Raw genomic sequence first — 11,125 nt, forward strand, 5'->3', positions numbered from 1 at the left:
TCCGCTATCGATGGTGGGCGAGGAGGAGAGGGTGTGCGGACGCATCTTCCGACTTTCCACCATCCACCTTCCTATACCGGGAAGAGTGACCGACTCCATTGCATCTGGGGGGAAAAGGGCGATACTCTGCGCGTGTATTTCAGACTCATGCTGTGATCTCTGGGAGCTTTGCGTTTTGCCCTTTCGAGAGATTGTGCTCGGCACGCCGGTAGGGCTCCATCCCATGCACGGAGTACGGTCTTAGCCTGTAAACCCCGTTGAAGACTGTGCAGCCGGGGAGGTCACGGCACGCTGTGTGTTGGAGTAACTAGTAGTCGTTGCCGTGAATCATATAGTGTACATAGTACTCTGCAGTGTGTCGAAGTGGGACGATTGAGCTTCCCGTCGAGTCCCTGCCTACAGATCCTTTTCCCGGGCCGGCGGGGATGGAGTCCGTGCTCGTGCTCGTGCTCGCGCTCGCGATAGTGCTCAAGATCCCTAAAGCTTGACCACAAGGTTACAAAGCCACGAGCCATGACATCTCTACGTACGCAGTACATCCGTCGTCCTGTACATAAGTTGTGGTGAGGATGTTGATGCCGCCAATGCCTTGCCCAAGCCCTCGGGGCGGCACAAGGCTCTGAACCCATCGTGGTGATGCTTGAAAGTTATAGTAACCACTGTGCATCCCGGCACTAGTAGTAGATAAGCGACGGGCACGTGAATCTCATGGTGTCGAAGCCAGAGAGTCAATGTTCCTGTCGGCGTCGGCGAGGCTGCCTGGGCAAGGGGCCTCGCCTCGGGATACCACCGGCGTACGAGCTTCGTCAGGAGAACATCGGTTCCGCTCGCGGCTACAACGGGCCAGAAATGGCGGCAAAACATTCTGGCCCGCCCACACCATTGGGAGGACCTATCTTCAGGGCGAGAAAGCTGCTTGTGCTGTTGCCTTCTGAGGGGATTCATGATATTGGCGTTAATAGTCGAGCCGTGGCACGAACGTAAGCCGAGGTCCAGTACCGGGAAAGGCAAGTAATGAGGTCGCGGACGAGAAAGCCTTCAACAGACATGCGTAGCAGTGTGGCAGGTCAAGGCTCCTCACCACTTTGAGTATGCCGCTTTGTTTGCGACAAACGGCGTTCTTGAGCATGAGGTCTCGTCGCCCCGCCAAAGCCCTTCAAATAAATGTAGTTTAGAAGAAGCTGTTTCCGGGGGCGGTCCGTGGCATCATGTTTGTAGAGACTGTAGTGGGCGGATGGGGCCTGCTAGCTGGGCTGTCAGAGTGGACGACCAGGACGCGGTTCCATGTCGAACACTATCTTCAACGTAGGTATCTCAAGGACTTGCGTGAGAATGGTGAGACATTCTCTACAAGTCCTTTTGCTGTCGTCTTTGCACCGACAGTCGTTCCTTGATCACTTACGTAGCCCAGCTCAGGCATGAAGCAGCGCGAGCCAGAAGAGTACTTCTTTCCAGCTCGCTAGAGCCTGTTCATGTTCAACTGTGTCCCAGTACCCCAGTCTCATCTCATGACAGCCTCGCATTAATCATCACGTGCTTTCCGCTGGCTGTCTCCTTGCCTGGCATCTTCGGATATCGTGGTTTCTGAAATCCTCCGCCTCCCATTACACACTTTCGCCTGCCGTTCTGCCCCGCGGACGATGCTCGATTGCAATCTGACGAACATGCCCGTGGAATTCGCGTCTAGGTCCTGGTCACGCAAAGCCAGGCTTGACCCTCTTCTGGGATGATCGTCCTGTACGAGAAGCGCATCAACGGCTTCAAGAGGTTGACCGCCGGTTTTGGGATAGAACAACCAAACAATACTGGGGGTTGCCAGGTTCGAAACAGGCCACACGATGTGGAACTTCCAGCTTAGGTACTTGACTTCATTTGTTCTAGTATAACCACGACTGCAGTCGAATGACAGGTGATGTGCCCTATTCCCATGCCAGTGCATACTCGAGACACCATGAACTGGATCCAGGCGAAGCTGCTCGCCATGAGGATGGTGCTGATAATCAGTATCGCGGTTCCCAATGGCAGCGTTCTTTTCCGACCCAGCTGTTCTCTGAACAAGAGAAATCCCGAAGACCATACTGAAGTGGTTGCTCCGATCAAGCGCCCACCATTGAGGCGCTTGCTACTGGGTTGCCGTGCGTCCTAGCAATTTGCGGGAGGAGAAGCAATGGAGGAAATGGTGCCGCGACTGGACAGTATGCCGTTGGGCACCTTATGAAGCAAGCATTTGGCTATGCTCTCGGTCAAACATCGCAAGGATGAAGAATGTCTCCTGCCGCAGATGGAACATAACCGACGGACTCACTGGCAATGACGCGCCGACGGCATCCCGATCGGCTACGTGGTGGGATCACCGTACACAGGGAAGCGGATACTAGTAACACAGTGACAGGTCGGAGCCAGTCAATTGGAGCTTGACGATGGACGGCTCGACTTTGTTGATGAAAAGAAAGTCGTGTGAATGGAGGAAGATCCAGCAGCAACAGAGCGCATCTCGACTGTGGGCCGCTGCGCCTCGCACCCGTTGAACTCCACCGTTGGCTACGGTGAAGCATGGTATTACTAGCGTAGTCGCTCGAGTCGCTCTATCCCACTTCCGCGTCTTTCAATCGTCTGAGCATGCTATCATCTACCAGTCCGCCGGTGCCACATGGATGTTCACCCAGGTAGGCAATCAAATGTGGTGTGGCCGTTGCAGCACACCTGTCACGGCCCTTGCCTGCACGCCATCTCGTCTTGAGTCCCGCTCAGCCTTCGCGAACCAGACCGACTCTGTGCTGCGCCTCAGCCTGTTTCTTTTGACTGACCTTCATCGCGTGCATTTCCCCATACCTCCCGCTTCACACAACTGATTGACAGCTCCCGATGTGGCTCCTCGACACAACGAGTCTTGTCCTCCGTGAGTTCCAGTCTACGCCGCCGCCCTACGCAATCTTGTCACATACATGGGGAGAAGGCGAGGTCTCCTTCCAAGAGCTTGGGACCTTGGAAGCCAAAGAGAAAGCCGGATACTGGAAAATTGAACGATGCTGTGAGCAGGCCAAGTCAGATGGATTTGGGTATGCCTGGGTGGATACTTGCAGTATCGACAAGCGTAGCAGCGCCGAACTCTCCGAAGCTATCAATTCCATGTTTCAATGGTACTCCCAGGCACAGGTCTGTTACGCATATCTTGCAGATGTCTCGTTGCTGCCTGGCGGTGATGATGACAGCGTCTCCAGCAAACGTACCATTTCCTATCCGCGACCAGTCTGGGGCTTTCCTTCGAGCAGATGGTTTGAGCGTGGCTGGACATTACAGGAGCTTATTGCGCCTATGCACGTCGTGTTCTTCGACCGTGACTGGATAGAGATAGGGACCAAGGCGAGTCTGCTCGAGGATCTGGTGGAAATCACAGGCATTCCGCCCGAGGCGTTGATGGATCCGCTGTCCATCCGGTTTAGTTGCGTCGCAGAGAGGATGTCGTGGGCTGCGAAGAGGCGGACGACCAGAGTCGAAGACATGGCCTATTCCCTCCTGGGCATATTTGGGGTCAACATGCCACTTTTGTATGGAGAGGGGGCAAAAGCCTTCCATCGCCTGCAACGACAGATCCTCGCCGAGTCCAATGACCATTCCATCTTCGCATGGGCAGCGCCGAACCCACCAAAGAGTTTGACCGAGTTGCATGGCATCAGCGTCCTCGCAGAGAGTCCTGCCATGTTCAGTCGTGACCGCGCGGGACCTGTCACACAAAAGCCCCTCAGTTCCCTCTTCATGTCTTCGATACATCCAATCACGATAACCAACGTGGGCCTGTCCATGGTACTGCCTATCATTCTGGTTGATGGGTGGTGCGTTGCTGTGCTGGAGTGCCTGTGCAAGGGCGATAGTATCGGGATTTATGTTACAGGAGATCCAACCACGCCACGACGCTCTAGATTGCGCCAGCATCGTCTTGTGTATTTGAGCAGCGACAAGCTCCAGAATGTTCGACCGCAAAGTGTTTACATGTCTACCGACATCCATGACGTGGCTCCCACTCCGGGCCACATGCAGGTAGTTCTAACCGCGAATATCAATTGCAAGCGACATGGCTGGGACATGATATACTCCTGCACATGGCGGCGGCCACACCCCCAAGCTGTGCTCAAGACGTACTACCATCGCAGACTGTGGTCGTTGTCAGTACCGCAGGTGTTGGAGTCAGGATCGTCGGAATTACACACGCTGTCCGTCACCGACTTCACTCCCGTGACAGAGGGTGAATGGCTGGGCATATCATTCACGGCCGTCCATGGTGACGCTTTCAGTCTGGTCTTCGGACCCAAGGACGGCCGACTCTGGTGCCATGGGATTGTGGGCCTTCAATTGCTGCAATTGGAGCGCATGGGTGCTCCCACCGCGGTACAACAAATGTTCTTAGAGGACGACGGCGGAGTCAAGGCTGAGCCAGCCTGGCCATATTTTCGGGATCGAGTCTCTTACGCATTGAATGCTTCGTCCGAGATGCATGTGGTTATCAAGCTCGTGTCGGGGCCGCCACTGCCGACTTATCGTATCGAACTGACCCAAGAGCAGATACCAGATACATAACACAACAGAGGAACGATTCAGAGAGAAGGCGCCTATGCCTTGGTTGTGTGTCCTTTCCCTCACTGGCCCCGTTCTTCATGGAATGGATACGGCACGATTACCGTCGTCGTCAATCCTCCAGAGCTTCCCCGTCGGGCTGTGTCGCTGTGGATTATCTAGCCTTGTCCATCGTGAAGCGGATCAACCCACGAGAAGGGTCAAATGCCAGTTACGTCGCGATCTGAAAATATGGGGAGGATATGGCATGTATCGAACATAGCCGCCAAGGGGGAAATGTGTCCAAGGTTTGAAATAGAAATGTGCATAGCACGTGAACAAGTCTCCACGACTATATACGCATTACTGCAAACGAACGATCAAGCCTGCAAGACCTGTGCGGTCGAACTTCTCACTACATATCGGAAAAGAGACAAACCGTGAGCAGTGACACCCCGACACATGGCGCTGAAAGGCATACCCGCTGCCAAGTCGCTTTCAGCTGAAGTCAAGGGTCAAGCGCTCGCCACTGACATACTGTAGCAGGGGTCGAAAGACAGCAAGCGAAAGATTGCTCAACGGTATGGTGCAGAATCAGGCCGACACACCGAACACGAAAGGAGGCCAGGGAGGGACGCATGCTTCCTACACAGCGGATTGGGCTCCCCGCCAACGACGACCATTCCCAAACGAACCAACACTCGGGAGCTTGGCATTGAGGAGAGTCGGGCATGGGACAACTCGAAGCCCATGGCGGAGACAAAGTCGAAGAAACTGAGGCGATGCCATTTCTGCTCAGACTCGCTCTAGCCCACCATATATCAACACTGAAGCAGACGTCGGCGTCGGCGCCTAGAAATGTCTCCCAACAGTGTCCTCTTACCTAGGGTCAACCCTAGACCAGCCCTCGCTGCCTGGAGAAGCAAAGTGGTGATTAAGGTATAAATGCCACGCTACGCTACGCTCCGCAAAATCACAACGGTGACAAAGTTCGACCCGGCAAAAGACATCCCGAACCTCGAGGGCAAGGTATGCCTGGTGACCGGCGGCAACAGCGGGCTCGGCGAAGCAACAGTCGCCGCACTGGCCCAGCATGGACCGGGCACAATATACCTGGCCGCACGATCTCGCGCGAAAGCCGAAGCCGCGCTCTCGCGCGTACGAGCCACCTCGACGGCCGCGTCGTTGGCAAACATCCAGATTCTAGATCTCGACCTCGCGTCGTTTGAGTCAATCAGGGCCGCCGCGGCGCGGGTGCAGAGCGAAGTCGATCGACTGGACGTCCTCCATCTGAACGCCGGCGTCGCCATGATCCCGCACAGCACGACCGAGGAAGGCTACGAGGTGCAGTTCGGCACCAACTATCTGGGCCACGCGCTGCTCACGCAGCTGTTGATGCCCCTGCTGGTCAGAACGACGCGGTTATCCGGCGCGGACGTCCGGATCGTGTCCATGTCCTCGGTTGGACATAAATTCTTTGCGTCCAAGACGGGCATCTTCTTCGACGAACTCAAGACGGAGATGAAAACACACTCCGGAGCCGAACTCTACGGGGCAGCGAACCTCGCGAAGACGCTGTTCGCGTATGAGCTGGCGAAGCGGTATCCGCGGATCACGACGTCGTCTCTGCACCCCGGCACGGTCAAGTCGAACGTCTGGGGAGGGGAGAAAGGCGTCAACGTGCTGATTACCTATCTGATTGTCAAACCGCTGGTGGCCCTGACTGGGGTGTCTAATGAAGAGGGTGCCAAAACCCAACTGTGGTGCAGTTTCAGCCACGAGGTCGAGAGTGGGAGGTATTATGAGCCGATCGGCAAGGCCGGGAAGGACGGACCGCTCAGTCGCGACGACGAGTTGTCGAGGAGGTTGTGGGAATGGACGGACAGGGAATTGCAAGACCATGGAGCTCCCGGCTGGCCTTCTCCAGATTGATAGTCGGCTGTACATAGTATACAGTGTCTGTTTGCTCGTGATCTGCGACTTTGCTCAGAAAACAATACCGTAATTATCTATCTACGTACACACAACGCACCCCTCCAACGAGGATTGCGCAGGGCTGGGCCACGGACTGTCCCTGCACGAGAATGCTGCCGAAAATGCTGCACCAAGAATGTATACGTAGGATAAGTAAGCCCACGTCGGTTACCGTCGGTGGCGCGTAAAGCGAGAAAGCTACCTTGGGGATGGCGAGGAACGGACTTCAGCGTAATGTACAGTACCAGGGGTGGAGTGTTGCACAGGAAGGATATCGGCCTTGTCGTGTGAACAGCCCGCATGTCTCTCTTATGTACGAAGTACTCGCTTCTGAACTCTATGCGCCCTGTTACAGGGCTGCTCGGCCGGTAGAAAAACGTCAGCCTGTACGAGCTGAGTGATACCTCGTGCATAGGATACTTTTGCAACTTCGGGGCTGCCAGACACCCCAGCCAGAAGGGTATACGGGATTTGTCGCCAGCGCGTTGTCGGCGGCAGAAATCGATCAAGGACGTTTCCCCAGGCCTCTGAGGAATTACAGCCTTGATGGTACATTACGACCCAGGGCAACGTGGTCTACTTACTGTCCGTCCTTCTGTAGCATTCTGAGGCGAGCAACAATGGCCAGCACTGACAGCCACAACCCCCAACCCAGCGATGGCACAGAATCCAAACTCGTGGCCTCGGCGCCGGACGCAGTGCCTGCTCCCGTACAGGAGTCCATCATATCCCCGGCTCTACTGCACCGCTCCCTTCACCAACAACCCTGCAAAGTCACGTCGGCCAAGGGCATCTACCTGACCCTCTCGGATGGCCGAGTAGTCATGGACGCGTGCGGCGGCGCGGCGGTGGCCTGCCTGGGCCACGGCAACGAGGAAGTCCTCGCCGCCGTGACGGCGCAAATGAGCACGGGCGTCAGTTATCTACACTCGCTCACGTACACCACGGACGCGGCGGAGGGCCTTGCGCACCACATCATCGACGGCCCTCACGGCGCGGGCCGTTACGGTCTTGAACGGGCATATTTCGTGAACAGCGGGAGCGAAGCCATGGACGCGGCCCTGAAACTAGCACGCCAGTACTTTTTCGAAAAGGGCCAACCGCAACGGACCCGGTTCGTGAGCAGGAAGCAGAGCTACCACGGCACGACCGTCGGGGCCATGAACGTGAGCAGCAACCTGCCGAGAAAAGTCCCGTACGCGAATTTCCAGTCCGAGAACGTCAGCTGGGTGACGCCCGCGTACGCGTATCAGTATTCGAATTGGCAGGAGGGCGAGACGGAAGCAGAGTTTGCCCAAAGGCTGGTCAAGGAACTGGACCTGCATTTCCAGACCCTGGGGCCCGAGAATGTCATTGCCTTTATTGCGGAACCGCTGGTCGGCGCGACGAGTGGGTGCACGCCGGCTCCGAGCGGGTATTTTCGTGGTGTCAGGGACGTGTGTGACAGATACGGCGTCCTGCTCATCCTGGACGAGGTCATGTGCGGAATGGGTCGAACGGGCACGTTGTTTGCCTTTGAACAGGAAGACGTGGTGCCGGACATCATGACCGTGGGCAAGGGGCTCGGAGGCGGGTACTCGCCTGTTGCGGGAGTGTTGGTGCACAAGAAGGTTGTCGATATCTTGAGGAAGGGCACCAGTTGCTTCAACCATGGCCACACTTACCAGGCCCATCCTGTCGGCTGTGCGGCGACGCTGGCCGTGCAGCAGATCTTGAGACGCGACGGCCTGGTCGGGAATGTGGCGAGGTTGGGGCAACATCTGTATCCGCTCCTCCTGGACACCTTCGGCTCGTCCAAATATGTCGGCAATATTCGCGGACGGGGATTGTTCTGGGGCCTTGAATTCGTCCGCGACAAAGTCACTCGAGAACCGTTTCCTCCGGCGGTAGGGTTTGGCGTCCGCTACCAGGCGACTTGTTTCGAGTTGGGCGTCGCCGTGTACCCGGGATCGGGCACAATAGATGGGAAGAGAGGTGACCACGCCATTTTGAGTCCGCCGTATAATGTATCGGGGGTCGAGTTGGCGAGAATCGTTGAAGTCATGAAGAAGGCGTACGATAAGATGGAGCAAGAGGTTGACAGGGAACTCGCTGCGCGCAAGGATGCCAATGGCTTTACGAGGGCGTATTGAGGCGGAGGTGAAAGTGGCTGACTTGAATGTGAAGAGAATCTCGCAAGGCTACCCAGGGACTGTATGTTGAACAGGGATGACCTTGACACGCCCATCGAAACGACAAGAGTGCGAGGCAGCATAGCCAGTAGGTGGGACGGAGAAACAGTGACAGGCACTCAGTGCGGTGAAGTCTTGAGCATTATTATTAGAGTATCCTGGTGCTCCATCAATGGCCGCGTGCTGCTTCATGGAGGAGGCACGACTCCTCGTTGATCCCAGATCACTACATGATCGGGTCGTCTGTCCTAGATGCCCGAATCATCCCTTTCTTGAGCGTCCTTTGTCCCGGAAATGCGCATCGTAATAACCGTAGCGTACACCGGATGCTGCCGATAAACTCCCCCCGCCGGTTACCGCTTCATAAGATCCAATCCTTTCATAATGCATGCCATCGAACGATAACTGCCGATCCAATCTCGGGTTTGAAATGCCCACAAGGACTATCGTACCGTCACCTCTGGGTGGCCTCGACTTTGTGGCCGCGGGATATCTCCTAGCTCGTTCCCTGTACCACTCTGACCGCGTCTTCGGCCAGGGAGGAAGTGGAAGTGATGTTTGCCCTCTTCTTTGCCTGCAGCCGGTGCAGCCGGCTCGCCGTTAGAGTCACCGAATCGAGAAAGGAAACTCTTCTTCTTGGGCTCATGGGTTTTGTTCGCCTCGTCATTCAGCTTCACTTCCTCGAACGTCGGATCTTCTTCAGCCGTGGGCTTCTCAAACGTGTTGCTGTTGAACGTCGAGCGAGTAGGAAAGCGGCTTGCCGGCCGTGAGTCGAGAGACGAGCGCGAGTTGAAACTGTCGGACTGGAGAATTGGGGAGCGGCCGGAAATGTCCTGCCAGGGAGGTCAGGCCGTCGCACGTGGCCGTGTGGGAAAGATACTCACAAATGATCTTCTGTATGAATCAAAGGACTCGCGAGATATCGTGAATGCTTCGTTGTCGTTGAAGCCCAGTCGGTGGCTGTTGCTGGCGGAGGAAGGTGACTTGGTTGACCAGAACGAAGGTCTTTCTGTGGGCGACGGCTACTGCACCGTCAACTGCTGCATGATCGGGAAGGACTAGCATTGCATACAGGAAGATATTCACCACTGTCATTCACGGCTGATCGGTGTTAGCCTCGGGATCATTTTAGGCTTGGGTTGTTGATATCGCATACAACTCAGCTTGAACTCGTTGGGCTCTACCTTCTTCTCTTTGACCCCGAGTGCTAATGAAGGCTTGTCTTTGCCGTATGGACTCTTGACATTGCCGTCAAAGGAGTTGGGGCGCGCATTCTCATCCGTTGTCCCACTGGGCGCATTAGGAGGAGGACGCTTCGAGGTAAAGGGCATGCGGAAGGGTGGCATAACGGCAACTGATGTGAAGTGCTTGTTTGTGTACCGCACTGGTTTAAGACGACAGAGAATTGAAATATATGAGGGAGGCGCTGCAACGACTATGTCTCACAAAGGAATATTGTGAGAGGAATGTGAGTGTTGTGTAAGAGGAATGTCACGGGTACGACATGCAAGTTGCGCCGGAAGAAGTGGGCAGTGTTAAAGGACCCCAGAAGCCGTACAAGGTCCTCGTCCCCCTCTACGCCGTACGCCAGTCGCCCAGGGCAGCAGCGCCGCGGCTTACCACCGCCCAGGTGTTCGGGAAGCCGGGAATCTTCTCTGTAAGGGTCCCAGGGAGGAATCTCCACCGAGCGATTGGGCATCTGGTGGCGCCGATCATTAACCGCAGCGCGGCTCCCTTCCATCGTGACAGCCAAACCCAATAGGCGATGCCCTTCTGGCTTTGTCAACTCCAGTCATCCACCTTGCAGACATTGACTGAGCTGTCGCACGGCCTCCCAGGGATATCAGAACCACTCCTTGAAGAGGAACTAGGTCTTACGCTTCGCATGCAGGTACATGAGGGAGCATCCTACATAAATTCCGCACATTTTGCCCGGCCACTTCACAGTCAACAGTAGGCTGATGATTCATCCGTCGCATGCCACTTTGACCTGCCAAACGTCTCCAGTTGTAACCAGTATGGAGATCTCTTTCGAGTACGGCTACACCGTTGTGACCGTACTCGTCCGCGTGGGTGACAGGAGAGCTTCCTCCACACTCGCCATCTTCTGCGTCATGACGTCGTCGACCATTCGGGCCATGAAACTTCCACCCCACCGTGCCCGCCGAAGTTTCGGGACTGTGTACGAGTTACGAGCCACTCGTACACAGTACTGAGGTAGACAGTTGGTGACGAGATCGCCGGCGCCAGAATCTCAGCCTCAATCCACGGTTTATTTTAAACTCGACACGTTCCTGTTGTCACCAGGTCGATACGGTAACACAGCAACAGCTGCTTACAAAATCCGTACATCTTGCTGTTTCCCATTCTCCTGCTGTACCGATTGCCATGTTATTGTCAGCGGGACCATGCAAATATCGCTAATCGGG

At 55.7% G+C, this 11,125-nt stretch overlaps 4 protein-coding genes across 4 annotated transcripts; 3 read left to right on the top strand and 1 right to left on the bottom strand.

The window, feature by feature from the left end:
• Positions 1 to 2,865: 2,865 nt before the first annotated feature.
• On the top strand, positions 2,866 to 4,575 carry G647_06354 (uncharacterized protein; the record flags this gene model as incomplete). Its single annotated transcript, XM_008730676.1, has 1 exon — positions 2,866 to 4,575. One exon carries the CDS (start codon positions 2,866 to 2,868, stop codon positions 4,573 to 4,575), a length of 1,710 nt encoding a protein of 569 aa, XP_008728898.1.
• A 921-nt stretch (positions 4,576 to 5,496) lies between these two features.
• G647_06355 (uncharacterized protein) lies at positions 5,497 to 6,483 on the top strand (the record flags this gene model as incomplete). The annotated part of the gene is made up of 1 exon (XM_008730677.1): positions 5,497 to 6,483. The coding sequence occupies one exon, from the start codon at positions 5,497 to 5,499 to the stop codon at positions 6,481 to 6,483; it is 987 nt and encodes a 328-aa protein (XP_008728899.1).
• Positions 6,484 to 7,145: 662 nt separating this feature from the next.
• G647_06356 (uncharacterized protein) lies at positions 7,146 to 8,657 on the top strand (the record flags this gene model as incomplete). Its single annotated transcript, XM_008730678.1, has 1 exon — positions 7,146 to 8,657. The coding sequence occupies one exon, from the start codon at positions 7,146 to 7,148 to the stop codon at positions 8,655 to 8,657; it is 1,512 nt and encodes a 503-aa protein (XP_008728900.1).
• Positions 8,658 to 9,139: 482 nt separating this feature from the next.
• G647_06357 (uncharacterized protein) lies at positions 9,140 to 10,042 on the bottom strand (the record flags this gene model as incomplete). The annotated part of the gene is made up of 4 exons (XM_008730679.1): positions 9,140 to 9,529; positions 9,581 to 9,718; positions 9,769 to 9,797; positions 9,853 to 10,042. The coding sequence occupies 4 exons, from the start codon at positions 10,040 to 10,042 to the stop codon at positions 9,140 to 9,142; spliced, it is 747 nt and encodes a 248-aa protein (XP_008728901.1).
• Between the last annotated feature and the right edge of the window lie 1,083 nt (positions 10,043 to 11,125).

Source organism: Cladophialophora carrionii (assembly GCF_000365165.1).
Source record: "Cladophialophora carrionii CBS 160.54 unplaced genomic scaffold supercont1.5, whole genome shotgun sequence".
In the NCBI taxonomy this organism is placed as follows: Eukaryota; Fungi; Ascomycota; class Eurotiomycetes; order Chaetothyriales; family Herpotrichiellaceae; genus Cladophialophora; species Cladophialophora carrionii.